The 25,699-nt window shown below is 55.6% G+C and overlaps 1 protein-coding gene across 1 annotated transcript in view; it reads right to left on the minus strand.

Moving 5' to 3' along the window:
* The window catches only part of PCNT (pericentrin), a 115,346-nt gene that overhangs the window by 17,527 nt on the left and 72,120 nt on the right, over nucleotides 1-25,699 (minus strand). The window contains 15 exon segments of the mRNA XM_021082502.1: nucleotides 2,023-2,649; nucleotides 3,156-3,306; nucleotides 3,567-3,789; nucleotides 4,828-5,023; nucleotides 5,593-5,754; nucleotides 6,417-6,644; nucleotides 9,826-9,977; nucleotides 10,876-10,972; nucleotides 11,841-12,566; nucleotides 19,107-19,259; nucleotides 19,327-19,387; nucleotides 19,686-19,947; nucleotides 19,950-20,577; nucleotides 24,377-24,529; nucleotides 25,027-25,197. Coding sequence (XP_020938161.1) covers nucleotides 2,023-2,649; nucleotides 3,156-3,306; nucleotides 3,567-3,789; nucleotides 4,828-5,023; nucleotides 5,593-5,754; nucleotides 6,417-6,644; nucleotides 9,826-9,977; nucleotides 10,876-10,972; nucleotides 11,841-12,566; nucleotides 19,107-19,259; nucleotides 19,327-19,387; nucleotides 19,686-19,947; nucleotides 19,950-20,577; nucleotides 24,377-24,529; nucleotides 25,027-25,197 — 3,990 coding nt within the window.

Raw genomic sequence — 25,699 nt, forward strand, 5'->3', positions numbered from 1 at the left:
CCAGGGTTCCCATCACGGCTCAGCGCTTAGCGAACCCGACTAGCATCCACGAGGACATGGGTTCCGTCCATGGGTTAAGGATCCAGCGTTGCCGTGAGCTGCGGTGTGGGTCGCAGACGAGGCTCTGATCCCTCGTTGCTGTGGCTGTGGTGTAGGCCGGCGGCTACAGTTCTGATTCGACCTCTAGTCTGGGAACCTCCGTATGCCGAGGATGCAGCCCTAAAAAGACAAAAAGACCAAAAAAAAAAAAAAAAAAAGTCCAGAAGAGACAAATCCACAGACACAGAAAGTAGATCAATAGGGGCCTGAGGCTGGGGTGACCGCAGGGCCATTCAGGGCTGATGAACATATGTAAAAATTTACTATAGGAGTTCCCATTGTGGCTCAGCAGCAATGAACCTGACTAGTCTCCATGAGGACGCAGGTTTGATCCCTGGCCTCTGGCTCAGCGGGTTAAGGATCCGGCGTTGCCGTGAGCCGTGGTGTAGGTCACAGACGCAGCTCGGATCCCGAGTTGCTGTGGCTGTGGTGTAGGTCAGCTGCTGCAGCTCTGATTCAACCCCTAGCCTGGGAGGGAACCTCCATATGCCGAGGGTGTGGCCCTAAAAAGCAAAAAAATAAACAAATAAAAATAGTAAAAATGACTGTAGTGACGGCTGCACAACACTTTGTCCTGAAAACCTCTGAACTGCACAATTTAAATCGGTGACCTCAGTGTTAGGGGACTGGCATCTCACTTTTACTTACTTCTCAGCCATTTCACGGCGGCCTAACCACTAAAAAGACCAGGCCGTCGGTCTTCCCTGCGCATTTTAAAAGCTTTTTATGATTCCACAAAATAGAAAAATAAAAATGAGGAAGGACTTTTCTGAAATTTCAAAATAATATTTTTAAAGAGGGCGAAATAAATGTCAATCTATGAGAAGACACGGGATAGAATTTCCGGTGAAACAAAGGCTTTTGGTTGACCTAAAATGTCTCTCAAACGAAGGCCCATCCAAAAAAGAGAGGCAGGAGCACTTTGCCGCCCACCTGCGAGGCCAAGGCCTTCCTGCCATCAAAACCAGAAACGCCGCCGGAAAAGAGCCACAGCAGACAAGCCCGTGGAAACGGAAACCCAGACTCCCCAACAAAAGACCAGCAAGCTGAACCAGCACCACGTAAGCAAAACTCCACTCCCAGTTCCAGCCGGCTGCACGCCCGCGTGCAAGAACGGCTGGACGCGAGAAAAAAATCCATGGATGTCAAGGGGCAGAGGAAAAGCACATCCAACACTCGGAAGGAACGAGGAGCCGAGGGACCGTCCTCTCTCCGGGGCCTCCACAAAAATCCCACCGCCACCGGCACAGCCCCCGAGGTCGGGACGCAGGCTGGATGCCACCTCACGCCCGCTGGGCACTGCCCACGCGCTGTGGCCGGAGCCGCCAGGCCGGCGCGGAAGCGCAGGGCACGCAAGTTGCGGAGGAACACGGGAGACCGGGTCTGCCGCACAAAGCGCCACCTTTGATGTGGAAAAGCCCAAAGACTCGGCCTTCGAAAACGTCGGACCTGACACCCCAGTTGAGCAGGGCGGTAGGACACGAGAGCCAGGTACTAAAATCACCCGCATGGCGACCCACGATCTGAAGACAGAAGTAAAGAGTGACCCCACTTGCAACAGCACCGAAAAAGAGTATTTGGGACTAAACTCAACAGAAGACATGCAAAGCTTTTACCCGTTGAAACGCTGTTGAAAGACACTAGAGAAGCGCGACGGAAACGGAGAGGCCTCTGATTGCACGGGCGGAAGACGAGACACTGTCGCGCGGGGACACGGCTCCCCAGAGAGGCTGGCAGCGCCGCGGGGATCTCCCTGCGCAAGCAGAGGAGCTGAGCTCCGAGGCACAGGGAACCTCGAGGGCCCCGAGCATCCCCAGCAGCCTTGGAAGAGAACCAAGCTGAGGACGCACACGGCCTGACTCCCAACTTGCTGCCAAGCTGCCGCGACCAGACAAGGGACAGCCTCGGGCGTGGCGGGCTCACCAGCATCTCCTTGTCTCTCTGCCACCTCCTCCACTCGTCAGCGTCCGTTCGGCTGGGCCTCAGCTCTGCTCCCGGCCTCGTATCCTTGCATGCGGCCTGCTCTGCCTGTGCCGCGCGGGGCTGCTCTACCTCTGCCTGGGCCCGCGCAGGCCTCTCCCGCCTTCTTGCCAGGGTCTGCGGGGCCTCCACAGGGGGCCTCGGCGCGGCACTTACCTCCTGCTCCCTCTTGACCTCCTCGCGGCACGGGCGCGCCTCGGCCTCCAGGGCCCGCTGCAGGGCTGTCTGCAGCGCCGCCTCCAGCTCCAGCACGCGGGCCTCCTGGCCCTTCAGCTTCTGCAGCAGAGCCTCGTGCACCTGCTTCTCCTGTGTCCGCCGGCTCAGCCGCTCCGTCAGGCGGCGCTCGTGGTGCAGGGCCTCGGCCAGCTCCCGCGACCGGCCCTGCTCGGCCTCCAGGCTCCGCTGCAGCTCGGAGAGGTGGCTGCGCTCCTGCGCCAGCAGCGCCTCGCAGCGCGAGGCCTCGATCTGCAGCTCCTTCCGGAGGTTGTCCTTCGCCGTCTGCTCGTGCTTCAAGGCCACACACAGCTGGTTACTCTGAGCCTGCTGCTTCTCCAAAGACGCTCTCAACTCCTGATCAAAAAGTAAGACGACTGTAAATCAACGACAGTGGAAAAAATAAAAAGCATTTAAACATATAAACAACTAAGACGAGAGACGTTAACCCGTGAGCAGGAGCGCTGAGGGCTTCCTGCCGCCTTTCTGCCGGGCCCTCCCGCCTTGGCTGCTGGCTTCCGATGTCAGCCTTGGGGCGAAAGGAGTGCCTGTGACAATCGCTCCTCCTGCGACCCCCGCCCCCCGCAGCCCAGAGCCCCGCCCCCTCCCCGCCCTGAAGCACAACACCCAGGACTCAGATGCGCCTGCCCTGTCGGTGCTGCTGAAGGGCAGTCACCCAAACCCCGGCCAGCGGCCAGCGGGTCCAGGCCCACAGAACCTCGCTGGGCACAGTCACTGCAGCAGCCACACCGGGCGCCGGGCGCGGCCTCCACCGCACACGGCTGGGCCCTTCACGGCGGAGGCGGGCAGAGGTGCCCTGTCCCTGGAGGTGCGGCCCCCTCACCGCCCTGAGCCCACGTCACCTCCACGGTCTTGGCGCTCTGGCCCTCCCTCTGCAGGTGCTGCAGCCGCTCCTCCTCCAGCCGGCCCTGCAGGGCCCGCTCCTTCCCGCGCTGGCTCTCCAGCTGCTGCAGTGCGGCCTGCAGGGCCTCCTCCTTACTGTCCAGCACGGACCTGGGGGGACAGGGCTCTCAACGGGACACGCTGGCACCCAGCGCCCTGCCACGTGCTCGGTCCCCACCACGCGCCCACGGGAACACAGTGCGCGCCCAGTGCCCATCACCACACTCGGGCAAACGGCAGCTGCAGGCACGGCCTTTCGCTTCAAGGGCAGGAAGGACGTGGCAGGAGCCACGGAAGTGCCGTCACGACGCGACAAGACGTCGAGAGCGGGACGGGCCGCAGGGCGGCGGGTGGGGCCGGCGGGGCCGCACCTCAGCTGGAGGACCTCCTTCTGCACGTCGTTGAGGGACCTGAGCAGCCGCTCGTTGTCCGCCCTGCACTCGCAGAGCTCAGCCCTCAGCGCGCTGACCGAGCCCCGCTCCACCGCCAGCAGCTTCTGCGCGGCACTGGCCTTCTCCTGCTCCTCGCTCAGGGTCCGCTGCAGGTCACTAGCAATGCGCTTTTCCTGCTCAACCTTATACGCCAACAACTCGACTACAGGAAAGAGAGCGAGCAAATTAAACCGCATCCTTCACCAGTCCAAAGCGAGCTGCACAAACGAGGTGACAAGTCAGAGGACCAGGGAGGGGACAGGATGTGATCACTTTGGGGGACAGGCAGTGTCTATGACCAGAAGTCGCTGTTTCTGATGGTGTCAGGACACGCCTTGTGCTCACACCCCCACCAGCCTCGCCCTCATGGCCAGTGAGCGTCCAGAGACACATGCGCCCAGAGCGGGCAGGACCCCCCGCCATGCAGGCCACGAGGGAGGGACGCCAGGCAGCGCCAGGGGGCTCTCACCCGCTGTTCAGGCCTGGGTCTCTCAGAGGCAGAGGCCAAAGCTGAGCTGAGATGGACCTGCACAGAGCCCACCCTGCCTGGCGCGTGAAGAAATGGGGTCACCCAGAAACGTCACCCCACCCGCCACTCCTGCACTCATTGCCTCCCACCAGACAACTCAGCCCAGGTGGCTTCCATGGAGACCTCTCCCGAAACCAAGGAGGAGACACACCCAGCGCTCCAGGAGGCTGGCGTCACCTGACGCCAAAAACAGAGGAAAGAAAACGACTGTCCCCCCAGGAGCCTCGATGCAAACCCCGCCGATCCAGCCCAGAAGCGCAGGGGCGGGAGGCCCCACGCCCAGGTGGCCCGGGGGCAGGACCGCCTGTCACGGGCCGTCAGAGAGTCTCCCCCGAGCACGAGGCAAGAACGGAGGGAAGGAAGGGAAGAGCGTGGCCAACAGTGCCTTTCCTCGCAGGCGCCATGAGCGTCCACACAGAAATCCCGCTGCCTAACCGGAACGCAGAAACCTGCCACAGGCCACTTAGGCCTCGTTCAAGCTCCGGCGGCCCCGGTAGATGCGGTCCCGCGGCGTCAGCACACTGCTGCCACCGCAGCCCCACCGCCCGGCCCCTGGGACCCTGCGCAGGCCTCGGCCCTGACCGGCACATGCTCGGCCACCTGCCTGCCGCTCTCCCGACAGGGGAGCGTGGGGGACGTGCGCCTGGGGCGGGGCCGAGGGGCCGCACCCACCCTGCCGGCGCAGCTGGTGCTCCTGCTGGCTCCCGCGGGCCTCCGCGCTGGTCAGCGCCGCGCACAGCTGCTGCAGCTTCTCCTGGTTCTGCAGGTGCGTCAGCCGCAGCTGGGCGCGCAGAGCCTGGATCTCGGAGAGCAGGCTGCTCCTGTCCGACAGGCGAAGGTGCTCCAAGGACCTCTCCTGCAGGTCCCCCTGCAGATGGAGTGGAGAGGGCACCGGGGGACGTCAGGCGGGGCACAGGGAGGGGGCCCGAGGCGAGTACCCAGCTGGGGCCGGAACGTGGGCTCGGGGGCCCGGGCCCCTGAGGGCACACGGCGCCGCCCCCAGCATCGCGGTGCGGCTTCCCGGGCCTGGCTGACACCGCCATGCACCTTGACCTCTCTGGGGAGGCACTGGCGGGGTGGGGCTCCCAAGGCCCTCTTGGTGTGACCCTGCGACCCTCTGACCCTGGGCCTGGGGCTCACAACCTGAGGCGGGGCCACCTGGAATCACTCTTTTGCTTTCAAGGCAGGCCGGTTATTGCCACAACAGAGTGAGGCTGTGAAGGAGGCGAACGCGCGGAGCTTCCCGGTTCCCGGGAGTCATGCGTAGAAAGGCACCGTTATCTGTGCACTGGGGCAGGACGTGCTCCTCGGTCACTGCCACGCTCCACTGTCGGTGAAACGCGGCAACCGAACGCACGTGCGGAACCCCTGCCCTGGCGCTCCCTGTCGGTGGCGGGGGGGGGGGCCCTCCGGGCGGCGAGCAGAGGCGGGGCTCACCTGCCCCTGGACCACCCTCTCCAGCCTCTCCAGCACGGAGCTGTAGCCCCCGGGGTCCGAGCCACGGAGTCGGGCTTTCAGCACCTCCCGCTCTTTTTCAAAGGCCTCCTGGACAACCTGCAGAAACTCCCGCCGCCAGTCGAGGGCCACGTCTGAGGGCTCCTGAAACACCAGGACAAGGAGGTGGTGCTCCTACAGAAGCGTCCTGCAGGTTCAAACGGAACCCGCCCCGAATGAAGGGGACACGCGAGGGCCCGTAACCATCCAGAGACCCCAAGGGCAGCGCTGCATCATGGGCAGACAGCCTCCCGAGCACACAGGGAGGTGAGATGGAGCAACTGCTGGCAAACGGGCCTCCCTTCCCACCGCAGCACACGAGCCCCAGGAACAGGGGAGGCCAGGCCCTGAGGGGTGGGGGGGCGTGTGCAGGGGAGGAGGGGATGGGTGTGTGGGGGGTGTCTGAAGGGCTGGGCTCAGGCTGCCTGCCCTCTGGCCCCCTGCCCCCTTCCCCTGCAGTTCCCAGCCAGCCTTGGTCCTGCCCATGCTCCCGCCATACCCCATGGCTGGCTGGCACCCCTGCGTGTGGTTCAGCACCTGGCCTTCATCTGTGCTGCCCCCTGGCCGTGGAGTGGACGTCGAGACCCTGTGGCCTCAGGCCTGGCCCCATTCCCATCTCTCTGCACCACGCAGAGCTCCACCCCCCAGCCCCTCCTGCATGAACAGGGCCCAGAAGGCACCAGCTCGGGGCTAGGGCCCAGAGAATGCAGGCGAGAGGGTGGCTGGCCAGAAAACGGCTCCCTGCCCGCCACCGAGCCACCTCTCACTTCTCCATTCCCGCTGATGTGGCCGAGCGCTGGCCTCACACTGCTCCGCTCCCGCTGATCCCTCTCTCCCTCGAAGGCCGGTACCTTCTCTCCCTTCCGGGGCACTGGGGTGGACGCTGCCTCCAGCGGGCCCCTTGGCTCGCCCCTGCTCAGGATGCTGGAGGGCCCATGGCACTCGGACAGGGCCAGGATGTGGTGGCTCTCGTCGCACACCATCTGCAGCAAAGCCTGAAATGGACAAACACTTCAGAAAGAAGGAAAAGCAGCTTTTGAACCCTTTCATCCATCACTGTCCCACGGTCACCCAGGACGGACCAGGCCACCTGCACGGCCTCTGCACCAGAGACCAAAGCCCACTGTTGTAATCATGAGAGCTTCGAATTTCCCTCCCATGACTGTCAGAGACAACGGGGAAACCGGATTGGAAAGGGTGAGTTTGTTAGCTGCTCCGACGACGGCCCCCACTCCCTCACGGCAGACACAGTGCTTGGCAGGGCCTCCAGCCAAACCCCACCGGCACGTCGGCGATGCTGCCTCCTTCCCAGGAGTGCAGCTCCACCCCAGAAGGAGGCCCGAGAAGGGATGGGCCGCCCTGGGGGAGGGGCGCCTGTAGACGGTACCAGGCCAGCCCTGCCATAACCCCAGCATCCCTGCCACGGGGTCTGTGGGCACAGGAGTGGGTCTCTGCACCACCAGGATCTGGGGTGCTGCTTACACAGTCACAGGTCCCTGGGACAAGCAGCAAGGCCATCAATCTCCCCCAGGAGGCTGCATGGAAGGCAGCGTCCCCCCCAGAGCCATCCTCCCGAGAAGCCGGCTCGGACCAGAGTTCAACGTGACCGTGCCCGTGCCCGTCCCCACTCCACATGCACGCAGGTTCCCACAGGAGCATGTTCGGAAAACGCACGGGAAACATGAAGGCAGCAGCCGAGGGGCCTGCCGAAGAGGTGACCAGACACTTAGCCAGAAACAGGCTTTCCTCTACTTCTGATGACGTGGCCCAAAGAAGTGAAAATTAACACGACAGTGCCAGACACCAAACGGCAAGTTACCTTCTCTTTAAAAGCCGTCGCCTTAACACCTAAAACACCTTCATTTAAAACAAGGGATGTGGAGTTCCTGCCGTGGCGAAGCTGAAACGAATCCCTTTAGGGCCCGTGAGGACGCGGTTCGATCCCTGGCCTCGCTCAGTGGGTCAAGGACCCGGCGTTGCTGTGAGCTGTGCTGTAGGTCACAGATGAGGCTCAGATCTGGTGTGGCTGTGGCTGTGGTGGAGGCTGGCAGCTGCAGCTCCAATTCGACCCCTAGCCTGGGAACCTCCATATGCCCTGGGTACAGCCCTAAAAAAAAAAAAAAAAAAAAAAAAAGCAAAACGTAAAAATAGATAAAAATAACCACAACGGATGTGATATAAAACAGATGCTACCACGGCCCCTGGGAAGGAGGGCCAGTGAGGCAGAGAGGTGGCGGGGTGGACGAGGGGGCTGCAGGCCTTGCCGCCCACCTGCCACATCCCACCCGTCCAGAGGCGGCGTTGGAGCGGGAGGGCAGGACTGCCTGGGTCGCGGGCACCCCGCCACCTTCTGCTGGGTAAACGCTCCCCTGGTCATCCAAGGAAGTGAAGTGCGTTCTAAAACCGCTCTGGGGAGGAGCAGCGATGGCAGGCGAGGCCCTGTCCTCGCCAGAGGAGAGCACGGCTTCCCTCGAAGCCTGGCCCACGGCACCCGACCCGGGGGCCTCGGACACACCAGCTCGGCGCCCGGCTGACCTCCAATGAGAGGGTACGGGAGGGAAAAGGCCGGCGGGAAGGCCCCGAAGCCAGGCTCCGGCGGAGGCAAACAGAACGCCCTGACTTAGGCCTGCGGCCTCGGCCGCTTGCGGGCTGGCTTGCTTTTCATTCTTTTTCAATTACTAAGTATCAAGTGCCACACATCATCCTAAGCATAAAGTACAGTCACTAACAACCAAACTTCTTCCTTAAAAATACAGGAATTCGAGGGTTAGACGAGAAACGCTGGATAGAAACGCTGACGGAAGTGTCTCTGCCGCTGTCCGACGGAGAGAACCTGGGGAGGGCAGAACAGACAGAAGACAGGACTCCGCCGATTCCTGGTCCGAAGGAATAAATACAGTTTCGCCCGCAACACCACTGCACAGAAGCATCTACCTAACGCCGAGCCGGTTTCCGTGGGAACACGGCCGCCTGAGTCACTCGCGCCGGCGGCGCTTTGGCCATTTACGTATTCGGCCAACGTTGTGCCCATGACTTTGCCGTAAAAGATTTGCTGACGTGGAGAGAGAAGAAAATCTAGGAAACGTTCCCCCCACATCTGCCTTCTGGGGTGGGCCCTGAACTGATCTCACCGTGCGACCGCCGGGCCCATGGCCACGCGTCACCCCACACGCCTTACACTCCGACGCCGTCACACGCCCATGAAAGCTGGGAAGTGTGCACATTCTGCCTCCAGGTTGAATCCCTGGACACCGAGGGGCTCCCTCCTCTCCTGTCCGAAGAGACCAGCTCCAAGCCAGAGAGGGCATGAGTGGGGAAGGTTCCTGGGCGGCAGGGTGGCCGTCGGGGCTTCTGGAAAAGAGGCTCCGAGGGCCCGTCGGACCCTGCGGCCCTCCCACCACGGCGAGGACAGCCCGCAGTGGGTGTGCGGAGGCGTTCCGGATGCCCCTGGACCACCCGCGGAAACACCTGGCATCGTCCGACACGCCGCGTGGGGTCCGTGTGAGCCGCGTCAGGGCGGAGACGCCCATCGCAGCTGCCCCGCCGACCTGCTGTGCCAGCCGAGAAAGACAACCTTCTGCCCAGGAGCTCAGAAGCAGCCCCGACTACAGACTCCGGAAGGTGAACACACCTCCTGAGCACGAGCTCTGCAGCAGAGCTGGGTGGGGTCTGTGGCGCCACCACCTCCACACGGCCCCTCCCTGCCTCCGTGGGTGCCCGGTGGGGGCAGCCTGGCACGAGAACTCCCAGCACCAAACACACCGAAAACCACAACTACCTCCCCAAACAAGGTCACGGGTTCTAGCCCCGGAACTAAATTCAGGAAGATGAACCCAGTCTTGGAGCTCCCCTGGCTGTGGCACAGGTTCAGGCCCTGGCCCGGGAACTTCCGTATGCTGCGGGCACAGCCCAAAACACCCCAAGCCCCAAACTGAGTCTTCCCCTGGGACTCGTGACCCCCGCACAGGCCCAGCGTCCCCCTCTCGGGACCACGGCTCCCGTGGCCCCGCCAGCCAAGGCCAGGTTCTCAGCCGGGACACCCGGTCCGACGCAGTGCATCGCCTCCCAGAAACACGCACACAAGGTAAAGTCGGCACCGGGCTGCGGCTGCTGCCGCTCAGCCGGGCCTGCGGGACGCCCCCGAGCCCGCCCCATGCCCCCCCGCCCCGGCATTACCTTCACTCGCTTCGGATGGACGCCCTTCTCCTTCATGGTGCCCGGCGGCTGCCGGCAGCCCCCAGGGGCGGAAGGCGCGGCGGGCCCGGCAGTGGGAGCGCCCAGGCTTTCCGAACCCAGGTCTAGCGTCTCTCCGAAGCCCGAGCCATCACCTAGGAACACGCAGAGTCAGCGGCCAGAACCGCAATGCTGGCAGCGCTCCCCGGGCCTTCTGCGGGGGACCCGCCGTGCGCGGCCGGGCCCCGAGAGCCCAGGGAAGGAAGGAGACGGGGAGCCCCCGGGACAGCAGACGGGTCTTTGTAAAGGCACGAGGGCGAAGCCCATTCAGGAAGGAAACGTACGCCTTGCAACACCGAACACGTCACCGCCCAGGACGGGACCATAGATGCCCAGGTCGCTCGGGCACGGACCAGAGGAGGGGGCCGAGCCCAGGACGAGCAGCAGGCGGGGGCCGGGGGCGCCTGATCTGGAGGAGAAGCCTGGCTGGGGCACCCTCGACAAAGCCTAGAATTCGAGACTCCAGGAACCTCGGGTGGGAGGGGCCTCAAAACAGAAAACAACTCTCAGAAGCACGCGGCTCCCGGATCTGTTCCCGAGCCTCGAAGTGGGGCCAGCCCAGCACGGCCTGGAAGCACACAGCAGCTCTTCCGACCCCGGCCTGCACTGACCCACGGGGCCAGTGCGTGAACAAGAGGACAAAATCTCACGGAGCTCTGGGGACGCCAGGCTGCCTTGGGAAATGCGGACGCCCAGCTCCTCAAGTAACTCGCAAGCTCAAAAACGAGGGAGGGAGACACAGAGAGAAAGAGCGAGGCAAAAACAAGGACAGAGAAGCAAAGGCAGACAGGGCAGAGAAAGACACAGCACACGAACGGGGGAAAGTGTGAGGGAGAAGGGGGGGAGGGTTGTACAGGTTGGAGGGTGAGGGGGGAACAGGGTCAGGCTTATCGGAGGCAAGCACCAGGTGCAGGATGTGTGCGGATGGACCGGAATTTTTTGTACCATCCAAACTCTGAAACTGCAAAAATAACACACGTTTGGCTGACTCACTCTTTCCTTCATTCTTTCCGGCTGGCCCTGGAGGTGATGATCTGGCCTCGGGTTGAGACTCCAGAGACGTTATAATAAAATCTTCAACGTCTTTTTCCTGGTCAAATAGGTAGGTTTTTAAATGGTCATAAAATAACAGCACTGTATCATGGAACTGAATTTCCCAGAGGGAAACTCTAAGTTCCCAATTTATCATCTTCCCCCCCACAGAAACCAAACAAAACTTTTAAAGTTGTGGTCATGAGGTCAGTCATAGGCTCAGAGCAATTTAATCAAACTCATCCACCGTCCTAGGAATATTTTAAAGAAGTCACAGGCAAATAGTCTGGATTTTAAAAATTCTGCCGGATGCAGCATATGGATATGAAATGATAGTATTTTCACACATGAAATTATACATATCCCATTATTTTTCATCTCATTTAATCTGAGATACACAAAATCACGAATTACGTTCGAGAAAATACACCCTAAGCCAGAAATAATACCTTAAAGGGTTCTTGATTGATTAGATGGTATGTGGAATTGCTACACATGAAACACAACTGAAAATGAATCTAACAACGATATTCCAACGAAGCACCCTACCCGTATGCAGACTACACAAGAAGAGGAATGAATGATTTATGCGTCCAAAGCCACTCTGAGTTGGCGCTTAGGCCTGCCGTGAATTTCTGAGCAAGACTAACGCATTTCAAGTATTTTGAGAGCAACCGAAGTGTTCTCAATGTTCCTATGAGAGGAGACCTGGCTCCATCCTGCCGCGCACCGGCCATCCCACACTTGCTGCCCAGGGGACTCACTGCCAGGTGCTCGCTCGGCCCAGGCCATGTTGGGAGATGAACCAACAATGGCTGCAGCTATGACCCCACTAGCCACGCAGGCACAGCCCAGTGGGAACACACGCCTGGGGCCCTGGCATCCTGTGGGCCTGAACCAAGACAGCACCGGTGGAGACCACTTACCACAGCCACCCTTTGAGCAGGGCGGTCAGCGGAGGGAGCCCTGTCTGCAGCCAGCGGAGACGCTGCCCGCCTAGGGGCCATTCCTGCTGCTGACTCGTCCGGGTAACAAAGCAGGCCTGACTGGTCAGCCTGGAGCAGCCAGGTGCTTGGCCCGTCCCATAGGGAGGTATCCAGGCTGCGCTGGCTCAGGGCATCCGAGCAAGGTGTCAGGGGCAGGCTGGGCAGGGGCTCAAGGGTTGAGTCCTTCCTGGCGACCTCCGGGGAGCTCCAGGAGGACAGGTCCATCGTCCTGAGCATGTTCTTCACGGGCTCGGGTCCCTCGGTGTTGGCAAGGTCATGGGAGCACCCATGCAAACTCTCCTGTAAGCTGCCTGATCCATCCTGCAAGGCGACCGGCTCTGCCATGGGATCATCTGGCATCTTGTTTTTTATCAACGCATCCTGATTTCCAGTCACATCAGTGAGATCCCACGTGGTTCCATTGTCATTGCACACACTGACGGGAGGTGATCCGTTGGCCTCCTCACTGCTACTGGAACTACCACTCAAACTATTTTCTAAAACATGCAAAGATGCCAACGTCTGTTGAAATTTAAAGTCCTCCATCTCGACTTTCTGGAAGCTCATAGAACATACCAGATGATTCAGTTTTTCTTGAAGTTGTTTCACCTGAGTTATGAGATCAGCTTTCCGCAGATGACAGTCTTCTAGCAGTTTCTCCTTATCCTAAAAGTAAGCAAGAACATGCACACAGGAAAATTACTGAATGATACTCTGTCAGGCTTGTCTGTTATTTATAAGTGAATTTCAGAGACTGAACAGTTGAGGATGAGATTCCATGATTCCCTTAGTCCCTCTAAAGATTTCAAGTTTTAAAAAACTGCAGGAAAGACAGACTCACAGCTTAAAACTTGTTGCCTAAATGGCAACTGTTGAAGATAATCCTGGAAAGACAGCAGTGCAGGAAGCACCAGGAATCCCTCTCCCTACCTGGACAACTACACTGGCAGAACGTATCCGATATATAGAGAGGACTATTCCGTAGGGTCTGTTGAAGGCTTGCAACCTCCAGCTGAAGCCTGTGAGGGTAGGCTGCTCTCAGCTCTTAGCACAGAAGCAGCTGCCCATCCCTCCCCAGGGCCCAGAAGCGCATGGATCCCCAGAGCATCATGCAGCAGCTTGGGAAGGCAAAAAGGGCCCTGTCCTCCAAGACTGGAAATGTGTGCCCTGACTTCTGCTTCTGATCCCAGAGGAGCAGAGAGAGACAGGAGGCCCTGGTTGTTTCACCTGCTCCCACTGCTTCAGCCCCTGACCCTCTGGCTGAAATGACTTTCAGGGGATTTAAAGGAAACTGTATCCCCATCATTTTTTCCTTTTGGGAAAAAATTCAAAACTAGGACATTCAAAAACAATAAATAAATAAATAAATAAAAATAAAAAACACATTAGGAGTTCCCATCGTGGCGCAGTGGTTAACAAACCCGACTAGGAACCATGAGGTTGCGGGTTCGATCCCTGGCCTTGCTCAGTGGGTTAACGATCCAGCGTTGCCATGAGCTGTGGTTTAGGTCGCAGACGCGGCTCGGATCCTGCATTGCTGTGGCTCTGGCGTAGGCCGGTGGCTACAGCTCTGATTCGACTCCTAGCCTGGGAACCTCCACATGCCACGGGAGCAGCCCAAGAAAATGGCAAAAAGACCGAAAAAGAAAAAAATAAGTAAAATAAATAAATAACTAGGACATTCAAAAACAACTGCACAGACCAAGGAAATGCTGAACTGACTGTGTGCTGAGGAAAGGCACAGGCTCAGAAAAGATCTGAGAACCTAAGTTTACACCCCAGGCTGATCCTTAGGACCCAGACCAGACATCAATGAAAAAAGGCAAACACAATAACGAAAAACAGCAAAGATCGAGCAAGTGGGAGTCTGATTTCCAGATTTACTACATTATTAGATGAAAAGAGTTCAGTATTCAAAATACAAAATCACAAAGCAAGCAAGGAAATGGGAAAATAAGGCCCATGCATAGCAAAAAACCATATCAACAGAAACCATCCTCGAAAATGACCTGATGGATTTACTAGACAAAGACTTCAACCATCTTAAAGATCTCAAAGAACTAAGAAAAATATGGAGAAAATCAATAAAAGAATCTATGACCAAAACAGAAAAATAAGGAAAAAGAAAAAATACGGAGTTCCCGTCATGGCTCAGCAGAAACGAATCTGATTAGCATCCATGGGGACGCAGGTTCGATCCCTGGCCTCGCTCGGTGGGTTAAGGATCTGGCGTTGCCGTGAGTTGTGGTATAGGTTGCAGATGCAGCTCGGATTCCACGTTGCTGTGGCTGTGGTGTAGGCCGGTGGCTTCAGTTCTGATTGGACCCCTAGCCTGGGAACCTCCATATGCCACGGGTGTGGCCCTAAAAAGACAAAAAAAAAAAAAAAAAAAAAAAGAAGAAAAAGAAAAAAGAAATCACAAAGAAATTCTGGAGCAGAAGAATTTTTAAAATTTTTAACTTGAATTAAAAGTACACTAAAGGGATTCAAAGGCAGGTCTGAGAAGGCAGAAGAAAGAATTCATGAACTTGAAGACAGAACACTGGAAATCATCCAGTCTGAGGAAAAGAAAAGATTGAGAACACTAAAAGGAGCCTAAAAGGCCTGTCGGACACCCTCAAACAAACCAGCATGGGCAAGATGATGTCCCAGAGGTGGAGGGAAAGAGACTACATGAGGATAGAATAAATGAAAGCATTCCAAATTTGATAAAAGACATGAACATAAATGCCCAGTAAACTCAAAGAATTCCAGTTCAGTTAAACTCAAAGAAACCCACGCCAAGACATGATAATCAAACTTACAAAAAGCCAAGCCAAAGAGAGAATCTTGAAAACAGCGAGAGAGACGTGATTTGTTCACATACACAGGATCCTCAGTAAAATTACCAACAGATTTCTTCACCAGAAACTTTAGAGGCTAGGCCAGAGGACAGTGGGTCAATATATTCAAAGTGCCAAAAGGAAAAGAACTGTCAACTAAGAACCCTAAATCCTGCGAAACCGTCCTTCGAGAGTTGGTTAGAAATTAAGACCCTCCCAGATAAATAAAAGCTGAGGGAGTTTGTTACTACTAAGACCTGCCTTATAAGACGTGCAGGTGAAATGAAAGAACTCTAGATGGTAACTCAAAGCTGCATGGAGAAATAAAGATCTAAATAAAGGCAAATACACAGGCAGCCATAAAAGGTAACGTCATTGTAATAACTGCAACTGCACCTTCTCTCCCATTATGAATTAAAAGACTCACATGCATATTCTTAAGTTATTAGTCTAGTTAGTATTACTCTAGTTTCAGTTGGTAACTCCACATGTGGTCTTCCACATAACTTAAGAGATAAAAAAAGAGATTAATGTATTGAAAGGAATTACTAGTTTATGTTCTGAGCCATAGAAATATATAGATGTCATTTTGTTATATCAAAAATTGAAAGGAGTGGGGATGGAGCTATAAAGAAACAGTGTTACATGTTATTAAACTTAAGCTGTAAAAAAATTTAAAAAATAAAAATAAAAATTTAAAAAAATTAAAAAATAAATAAAAAATAAAAAAATAAAAAAAATAAATAAACTTAAGCTGGTTTAGGGAGTCCCCTGGTGGGTAAGGATCTGTCGTTGTCACTGTTGTGGCTTGGGTTTAACCCCTGGCCTAGGAACTTCCACATGCTACGTGTGCAGCAAAAAACAAACAAACAAAAAACTCAAGCTAGTATAATTCGGATCAGTGTTTTATAATGTTAGGAGGCCAAATGTGAAAACAGCTATAAAATATACACAAGGAGAAATGAGAAAGGGATTTAAATATTTCACTATTAAAAAAAAAATCAAGGGAGTTCCCATTGTGGCTCAGTGGTTCACGAATCTGACTAAGAACCATGGAGTTGCGGGTTCCATCCCTGGCCTTGCTCAGTGGGTTAGGGATCTGGCGTTGCTGTGAGCTGTGGTGTAGGTTGCAGACACGGCTCGGATCCCACATTGCTGTGGCTCTGGCATAGGCCGGCAGCTACAGCTCTGATTAGACCCCTAGCCTGGGAACCTCCATATGCGCGGGAGCAGCCCTAGAAAAGGCAAAAAGACAAAAAAAAAAAAAAATACCAAGCAATCTCTATGAAAATTCCAAAGACATTTTTTGCAGAAATAGAAAAAGCCATCCTGAAATTCATATGGGATTTTAAAGGACCCCCAAACAGCCGAAACAATCTGGAAAAAGAAAGCTGAAGGACTTACACTTCCTGACTTCAAAACTTATGACAAAGCTACAGTTAAAAAAAAAAAAAAGTCATGCTGGCATAAAAACAGACATATGCAAAAGTACAGAAAGCCTAAAAATAAACTTTCGTATGAACCATCAAGTGATTTTTAACCATGGAGACAAGACCGTACAATAGGACCCGCAACTGATGCTAGGACCACTGGATACCCACATACAGAGGAATGACGCTGGGCCCTTACCTAGAACCGCATGAGAAACTAACCCGAAACAGATCAAAGACTTAACCGCATAAGAAACTAACCCGAAACAGATCAAAGACTTAAACGTAAGGTCTAAAACTACAGAACTGCTGGGCCCTTACCTAGAACCGCATGAGAAACTAACCCGAAACAGATCAAAGACTTAAACGTAAGGTCTAAAACTACAGAACTGCTGGGCCCTTACCTAGAACCGCATGAGAAATTAACCCGAAACAGATCAAAGACTTAACCTCATACAGAAACTAACCCGAGACAGATCAAAGACTTGAACGTAAGGTCTAAAACTACAGAACTGCGAAGAAAACATACAGAAGAAGCTTCACAACACTGGACTTGGCAAGGATTCCTGAGCCATGACACTAAGCGTACTGGAAACAAAAGACAAAGTAGACTCCACGACATTTTTTAAATCTGTGCAACAAAAGACACGATCCACAAAGCAAAAATGCAGCCCACAAAATGGGGAAAAGTATGTGCGAATCGCATACCTGATATGGGATTAATACACCCAGAAACAAACAACTTTTAAAATTCAGTCAAAAAAATCCAAACGACCTGATTCAGAACCCGCCACAGGATCTACACAGACAGCTCTCTGAAGAGCATGCACAAATGGCCAGTAAGCACACGAAGAGACACCCAGTACCACTAACCCTTTGAGAAACGCAAAGCCAACTACAATCAGCACCTCACACCCATGAGGATGGCGAGTGTAAAAATCAAAACCACAAGCAAACCAACCAACCCACGGAAAATAACACGAGGGTGAGGATGTGGAGAACTGCAGCCCTTGTGCCCTTTGATGGGAATGGAAAACGGCACAGCCACGCGGAAAACACTGCGGCAGCGCCTCAGAACGTCAGAAATAGGATTACCACGTGATCCAGCAACTCTCCTTCTGGGTCTGTGAAAAGTGCTGAAATCAGAGCCTCAACGAGATATCTGAGACTGTTCACACGCAGGTTCACGGTAGCATCATCCACAGTCACTAAAATGTGGAAGCAGCCCACGTGTCCACCAAAAGGCGAACCGGTAAGAGTAAGGTGGTGTATACACATCATCAAAAAATATTATTCGACCTTAAAAAAGTAGGGAATTTTGGATTCCTGCTGGCACAGCGGGTTAAGAATTCGAATGCAGGGGCTCAGGTCGCTTCGGAGGCTTAGGTTCAATCCCTGGCCCAGCACAGTAGGTTAAGGGATCCAGCACAGGCCATAGCAACAGCTCGGATTCAACCCCTGGCCCAGGAACTTCCATATGCCATGAGTGAGGCCATAAAATCATATTTTTTTTAAAAAAAAGGGAAGGGAATTCTAGCACAGGTTACAACGTGGATGAATTTTGATGCTATTATTCAGAGTGAAATAATCCAGACAAAAAAGACAAATACTGTCTGATTCCACTTATGTAAGATACTTTAGAGCATCTCAGAAAGCATGGAGGAGCAGAGAGCAGAACGGTGGTCGCCAGGGGCTGGGAGAGGAGGTAAGAAGCTGTCGTTTAAACGCACAGAGCTTCAGTTACAGGATGAAGAGCGCTACCTGGTTGGACGGTTACGTCACATCATGAATGTATCTGATATCACTGACGATACATGTTTAAATGATTAAGCTGTAAATCGCACGTGTGTTCTACAGCACATACAAAGAGACAACTGTCATAACCTATTTCTGTGCCAGCTTATTGATGACATACTCTTTCTTTTTTTAAGGAAAAGAAGGCTGGAAGGTTCTACATGCAAACATTGGAAAAATCAAAACTGTGATTTATGGAACGAATTTGTAACTTCCCTGTGTATAGCTTCTAATAATTTGGTAACCAGCTCATGACATTCCAGGACTGAGCTTTCTCTAAGGATTCAAACAAATGTCCCTATCATAAGGGCACTAAGACAAGTTGGCTCTACAGAGTCAGAGGAAAAGTTCTCTCCAAGCAGAATCTATTTTCGGAGAGGATGTGATAAACACGTGACACCAGATTCAGGCATCTTTCAATGCTACAGGCCCAGGCCCACGGGAATTCAGAAGCTCCCAATTTCCCAGCACCAATGTGGTGCCCGTGGAACCACCCAGGAGGTCAGGGCTGGCACACAGCAAAGCGTGCACTGCCCACACCCGCAGCGGGCCTGGCTCCTGAGAGCCCGGCTCTGAGCAGGCTTCGGAACCAAGCACACTCGCGGTTCTCAGAACGTCTCGGCTCTGCAACAGTTTGATGTTGCCAACCTGCCACCCCCAACCCAGGACAAGAAGAGTCAGCTTTCTGGTGACATCAGTGCTGGAGGTGAGACCTTCCAACCTGCTGACTGTGGACTGCGCTGCTCTTCACTGCCGGCAGGATGAGCGAACACATGCAGGAAAGCACCTGACAGTGAACATGAAGCCCTTCCAGGTGAAACAAAGGTTGGCAGCGAAGGCCACGGGGAGCAGTGCGGCCGCAGGTGTGCCACCCTCATGTGGAAAGCCCTAGACACAAGCCCTGGGGCCCAGTGCAGCCCACTGCTCACTCTGTGCAAGCTGAGTAGACCGTGGAAAACACGGCCTTAAGTCAAATGCATGGGAAATTTCAGAACGGATCTGGCCAGCACGGAGCCGCCACGAGCGACGGCCTGGGAGGAGGCGTCCCTGTGCAGTCCCTGTGACCTGTGTGCCACTGCAGCCAACGGCAAGGGGGGGGTCCTCTGCCCGGGACGGGCTCCAGGGCTCTGTGCCCCCACCCCCCGAACGTGCCCAGGCACCTTCACTGTTTCCGACACTTGGTCGCCGTCCTCCGCACACCAGCGCGTGTCCTTTCTCGCCAGGAGCAGCTCAGACTCCAGCTGCCGCTGGCAGGCGGTGAGCGCCGACAGCACGCTGTCCTGCCCGCGGGGGCCTGCGCGGTTCAGCACTGCCTGCGCTTTGGCAGCCTCCCCTGGGCTCTACGAGAGGCAGAGACAACAACACTGATGCTACTGATACGCGGCCAAAGGCGCCAGAGCAGAAGCGCGGTGACCCAGGGCTCCGGAGCGGGCACACCAGCCTGCGGGCCCGAGGGAAAGTCCTCACTCAGCTCCCGACCAGAACCACACACGTGGAGCAGGCCCACAGCAGGTCCGGATGTGCTGGAGGCTGGGGGGACCCCACAAAGCACGGCCCCCCACGGCTGTTAAACACACAGCAGCTCCTCCAACTCCCAGCCTGCACCCCCAGCTCCCTGCCCACACCCCAGCTCCCCGCCCGGACCCCCAGCTCCCTCACCTCCCCACCTGCACCCCCAGCTCCCCGCCCGGACCCCCAGCTCCCTGCATCCCTTGTGGCCTGAGAAGGAAGGAGCGCACCTGAGGGCTGCTGGCCTGGCCATGGGGGGCCTTGGCCAGCTGTCTGCTGCCCACGTCCTGCCCCGGCTCTTCAGCACAGGAGGCCTCCTCGGCCCAGGGCCCCTGCCCCTGCGAGCTGCCCGCCCCGCAAGGGGGCAGGCCGGCCCCCTAGCCGGCTGCTCGTCCAGCTCCTTCTGGCACCTCAGGAAGCACTGGGTCAGCGCCTGCAGCTGGCGGCCAAGGCGGACACACTGTGCGCGGAGCCGCTGCAGCTCGGGGGGCTCGCGGCGGGCGCCAGCGGCTGCCGTTCCAGGGCGCGGCGGAAGCGGGCGACGGCCGACAGCAGGGCCTCCAGCTCGGAGGCGTGGGCCGACCTCTGCGCGGTCAGGGCGGCGACCTCCGCCTCCCTCGCTGCCAGCTCCTCTCCCTTTGCGGCCAGGGCAGCTTCGAAGGCTCGGATCTGGGAGGCCAGGCCCTGCACCTCGGCCTCCAGGAGCGCGGCACTGGGCTGCAGCTCGCGCAGCTGCCGGGCGGCCGCCTCCTCCGCAGCCCGCAGGCGCTGCTGCAGGGCCGCCAGGGCCCGGCCGTGCCCACGCTCCTGCTCGGCCAGCTGCCGGCTCAGGGCCTCCTTGGCCTCGAGGGCGGCGTGCAGCTCGCCCTCCAGCGCCGCGCGGGCCTCGGCGCCCTCCGCCCCGAGACCCAGCAGCTCGCTCCGCAGGTTCCCAGCGCCGCCGTCGCTGACCTCGTGCCCCGCGGGCTCCGCGAGGGACAGCTCCCGCTGCAGCTTCTCGATGACCTCGTGCAACTGTTCGGTCTCTTCGGCCCTTTCCCTCTGCAAGCGCTCCTGGTTCTGCCGCAGAGTCTCAATGACGGACCTGAGCTCCTCGATTTCCGGACTTCTGGTGTGCGCGGCCTGAAGGAAAAGCGCGTTTCAGAGGCCGACCGAGTGCACCGAGTGCCCCCTGCAACTCCGAGCTCAGCCTGAGCTCATTCTTACAGAAGAGGAGGGGCCCCGCAGCTGAGGGGCCCAAAAGGCTCAGGAACAGCATTTGAAAAGCGCCCCAAACATCCAGCGACTTCCGGAACCTCCGAATGGTCACAAAGTCGTGTCCGCAGCTGCCGCCCTGCTGCTGGTTCTAACACGTCGGTGAAGGCCACAGCCCATCGCCGTCAGGGACCTCAACCCTCAGGCACCCGGGGCGGGGGGGGGGGGGGCTCTAACTCAGCCGCAGGTCAGTCAAGGGCCCCGCACGCTCACGTTTTCACCACCTTTCAAATGTCTAGTTGGTTCACGAATTTAAACACGCTGGTTTCTATGATGCCCCCAAGGGGATGCTTAGATTTGGGTGTGATTCTAACATGAGAAGAGAAGCATACGAACAAAAGCGAGAAAACTGGGCTACAGGGACTGAGCATCCGTGAAGACCACGCACGAGCCGGAGCACAAAGCACACCGCCTACACTGTGCCCGGCGGACATGGGGACACCACACGCCAGGTGGCCAACCATGCTTCACCCGTGCTAGTTAACCTAATTCTTCTCAACAGGCTCAAGGTAAGAAATAGGATTCTTCCTACTTTATTTATTTGTTTGTTTGTTTTGGCCACCCTGTGACACACGGCGTTCCTGGGCCAGGGACCAGATCCAGGCCGTAGTTGCAACCTAAGCCACGGCTTGGGCAATGCCAGATCCTTAAGCTGCTGTGCGGGGCTAGGGCTCGAACCCACATCCTAGCACTCCCAAGATGCTGCCAATCCCATTGCACCCCAGTGGGAATTCCATTTCTTCCTATTTTAAAGATGGGATAATTGAAATTTAGATAAGAAATATCTTGCCAAAACCACAAAAATGGTAAACGAAAAAGTCAGCATAGAAATCTATGTCAGGAGTTCCCGTCGTGGCTCAGTGATTAACGAACCCGACTGGCATCCAGAGGACGAGGGTTCAATCCCTGGCCTCGCTCAGTGGGTTAAGGATCCAGTGTTGCCATGAGCTGTGGTGTAGGTCGCAGACTCGGCTCAGACCACACATCGCTGTGCCTGTGGTGTAGCCTGGCAGCTACAGCTCCAGTTCGACCCCTAGCCTGGGAATCTCCGTATGTTGCTGGTGTGGCTCTAAAAAGACACCCTCCCCACAAAAAAAGAAAGAAACCTATATCAACATGGCTTAAACTCCATTCTCTTGCGAGTACTTCACCTGCAGTGACCAAAAAAATTACAAAGTTCTAACCAATCTCTGTTAACAATTTTCAACCAATTTGTGACAGTAATATTTTACTTCCTAAAAAGTAAGGGTTTCATTCAATTCTCAGTTTCACTAGTAACTCTTAACAATTACTTTAAACACAAATTCAAATCTGGCCTAAATGCAAACAAAAATAAGAAAACTGATTGTTGGCTCTGGTTTGGATGACGTAAGCTGCACACCACACTCACGTTACCACACCTGACTGCCGTGGTACAAGCTGAGCAAAGGAAATTTCTCAGCATGAGGCAAGACTCCACCTGGCATTGCAGAGACCTCCCCATTAAACAAGCGGCCAAGGAAGGGAGTTTGAGGGCAGCTCTACACACGTGGGCTGATGCAGCCAGCACACGGCAGTGACAAGACGCGCACGCCAAAGAGCTGCAGACACTACACACACACGAACACTCAAAACAGCACATGAAGGAGGCTTTAAAAAGCAAAACAGGAGTTCCCGTCGTGGCTCAGCAGTAGGGAACCTGACTAGTACCCATGAGGACGAAGGTTCGATCCCTGGCCCCCTTCAGAGGGTTGACCATCTGGCACTGCCATGAGCTGTGGGGTAAGTCGCAGACGCGGCTCTGATCCCACGTTGCTGTGGCTGTGGTGTGGGCTGGCGGCTACAGCTCCAATTCGACCCCTAGCCTGGGAGCCTCCATATGCCACATGGCGAAACCCTAAAAAAGAAAAAAGAAATCTAACAAATTCATTCCTACAAATGGAATTTTATTATATCAAAGCAAAGATATCACCTACACTTTGACAAAAAACTAGGAGAGAATCACTGAAAAGAAAGGATGTATGGATTTACACATATCTGGAAATAAAAATACCATGGAAACAACCTAAATGCCCATCGACAGAGGAGTGGATCAAGAGGATGTGGTGCACACGCACAATGGAATAGTACTCGGCCATTAAAAGGAAGGAAACACTGGCATTTTTAGCAACATGGATGGACCTAGAAATCATCATGCTAGGTGAAGTCAGTCAGACAGTGAGACACCAACCTCAAATGCTCTCACTGACATGCGCAATCTGAAAAAAGGACACAACGAACTTCTTTGCAGAGCAGATGCTGACTCACAGACTTTGAAAAACTTATGTTTTCCAAAGGAGACAGTTCGAGGGGTGAGGGGGACACGCTGGGGGTGTGGGATGGAAATCCTGTAAAACTGGATGGTGATGGTTGTGGTACAACCATAAACGTAATAAATTCATTGAGTAATTAAAAAAATAGAATTGTCTTTATAAAGGCCTATTCTTAATGGAACTAAAATATTTTCAGAGTTCCCGTCGTGGCGCAGTGGTTAACGAATCCGACTAGGAACCATGAGGTTGCGGGTTCGATCCCTGCCCTTGCTCAGTGGGTTAACGATCCGGCGTTGCCGTGAGCTGTGGTGTAGGCTGCAGATGTGGCTCGGATTCCGCATTGCTGTGGCTCTGGCGTAGGCCAGCGGCTACAGCTCCGACTGGACCCCTAGCCTGGGAACCTCCATATGCCGCCGGAGCGGCCCAAGAAACAGCAAAAAGACAAAAAAATAAATAAATAAACAAATAAAATGCTTTCTATGAAGAGTGCTTTCCGCCTAAAATGACATACTAGTTCAGCTTTCAAAAACCAACACTGCATTTTTCCAGGCACCTTGTTTCACACAATCCCTTAAGAATAAGCCAAGTGCGATCTCCTCTGCCTCTCGCCTCTGATGAAGGAAGAATTCCCAGCAAGAGGACAACCTGAGCCTGGGAGTGACCTAAAAAATGTTTGCACCGAAGACCCTTTAAAGTCGTGCCGATGCAGCCTCCGTGCGGCACAGGCGTCCGCGACAGGAGCCTTCCGCTTCCTTCGGCGGTTCGCTCCCACCCGTCCCCTGACCGCCAGGCCGGCCTTGCAGGTGACGCGCTCTTTCCGACTCTGTCATCCACACTCTGCACGGGCTGGTTCCGTGTTTTGCTTCAAAAGCACAATGACAGTGAGATAACGGAGGAGACTCGCAAACAGATTGTCCTTTTCTGCTGCTGGAAGCCATCGCCCGTGCCCTCAGCATCGACCGCCTCTTCCAGAACGGGACACCCTTACAACGGGGGCCCAAAGCAGCAACTCGGCTCCAAAGTCATGACTGATTTCCCTGTCACAGCTGTTGTCCTCGGGGAGCTGCCTCTCCTGCAGTTTTCCTCCAATGAGCACCCTTCAAAAGACCTGACGCTCCAGGCTGCAAACAGGAAGCAGTCTGGGGGAGGTGAAAGCGGATGCACTTTACCAGCCAAGGGACTCTGGCTCCACTAAAGGTCCCTGCAAGCTGCTTCCACCGTACGCTTTAGAGCTGCCCCTGCGCCAGGCCAGCCGAAGTCAGCGCCTGCTGAAATCACCTGCCTGCCCAGGGCCCTCCCTCTGCTTGGGGAAGAAGCACACGTCTGGGGCGGCCCCTCCGCTGGGCACGTCACCTACACCGCCGACGCCAACTGACCTTCAGACTGGCATTCTCTTCCTGCAGCTCTCTGATGCTGGCGGCAATACTGCTGTGCTGCAGGTCCAACTTCAAGTTCAGGTGCAGGACTTCTTCATTTTTACTTACTAAGTCATCTTTAACTTTTTCTAATTGTTGCTTTAAGTCCAAAACCTTGCATTAAAGAAGGTAAGCATTAAAAATCAGCTAGTATCCGGAGTTCCCGTCATGGCTAGGGGTTAAGGAATCCGACTATAAGGATGCAGGTTCGGTCCCTGCCTTGCTCAGCAGGTTAAGGATCTGGTGTTGCCATGAGCTGCGCAGGTCACAGACGCGGCTCGGATCCTGCGTTGCTGTGGCGGTGGTGTAGGCCGGCGGCTGCAGCTCCAATTAGACCCCTAGCCTGGGAACCTCCATATGCCACCAGTGTGGCCCTAAAAAGCAAAAAATAAAAATTTACCTAGTATCCTAAATGATTTAATAATTACTAAAATCACTGTGAAAGATTTAAAAGTACATGCCACAAAAAGTTGTTAACGTTCTATAACCTACGCGGAAACGTGAAAATCACAGAGAACAAGCAGGGGTCACAAACCCTACCTGCTGGACGCCCCGCCCTGCTCACGGACGCACAGGGAGGGACGTGCCCGTGTGGCCGACCCCGCACCCACCTCATCCTCACGCTGCAGGAGCACCCTCTGCACTGCCTCCAGCTGGACTTCGGGACCCTCGGAAGAGCCGCCCACAGGAGGCACCGGGCATTTGCCCTCGTCGACCTTAGACTGCAGTGTAGACACCAAGAGCAAGTTACTCCTCTGCTGCCCCTGCGACGCCTCCTTATCCTACTCAAGAGGAAAAGGTTTACTTTAGGCAAGGAAGTTAGGGGCTTCGAACTGCGGTTTGTGACCACAGTAGACTGTCCTCAGCCCTTCTGGGCACAACTATGCCCACTGGCAGGTGCCAGACACAGGGTCCACAGCACAGTCCCGCTCCAGCGCCGGCCTGTGCCCGCTACTCCACTGTGAGGAAGTGGCCTCAGCAGTTACTCATCAAGGTACAGATCGGTCTCCAGACAGTTACGATTTTTTTCTTTTTCCCCCAATTTTAGGGCCGCACCCGCAGCATGTGGAGGTTCCCAGGCTAGAGGCTGACTTGGAGCTGCAGCTGCCAGCCTACTCCACGGCCACAGCAACACCAGACCTGGGCTGTGTCTGCGACCTACGCTGAGCCTGCGGCAATGCCGGGTGGTGAACCCACTGAGTGAGTCCAGGGAGCGCACCTGCATCCTCACGGGCACTATGTTGGGTTCTTAACCTGCTGAGCCACAGTGGGAACTCCCAGAAA

Source organism: Sus scrofa, unplaced genomic scaffold, assembly GCF_000003025.6.
Source record: "Sus scrofa isolate TJ Tabasco breed Duroc unplaced genomic scaffold, Sscrofa11.1 Contig944, whole genome shotgun sequence".
In the NCBI taxonomy this organism is placed as follows: Eukaryota; Metazoa; Chordata; class Mammalia; order Artiodactyla; family Suidae; genus Sus; species Sus scrofa.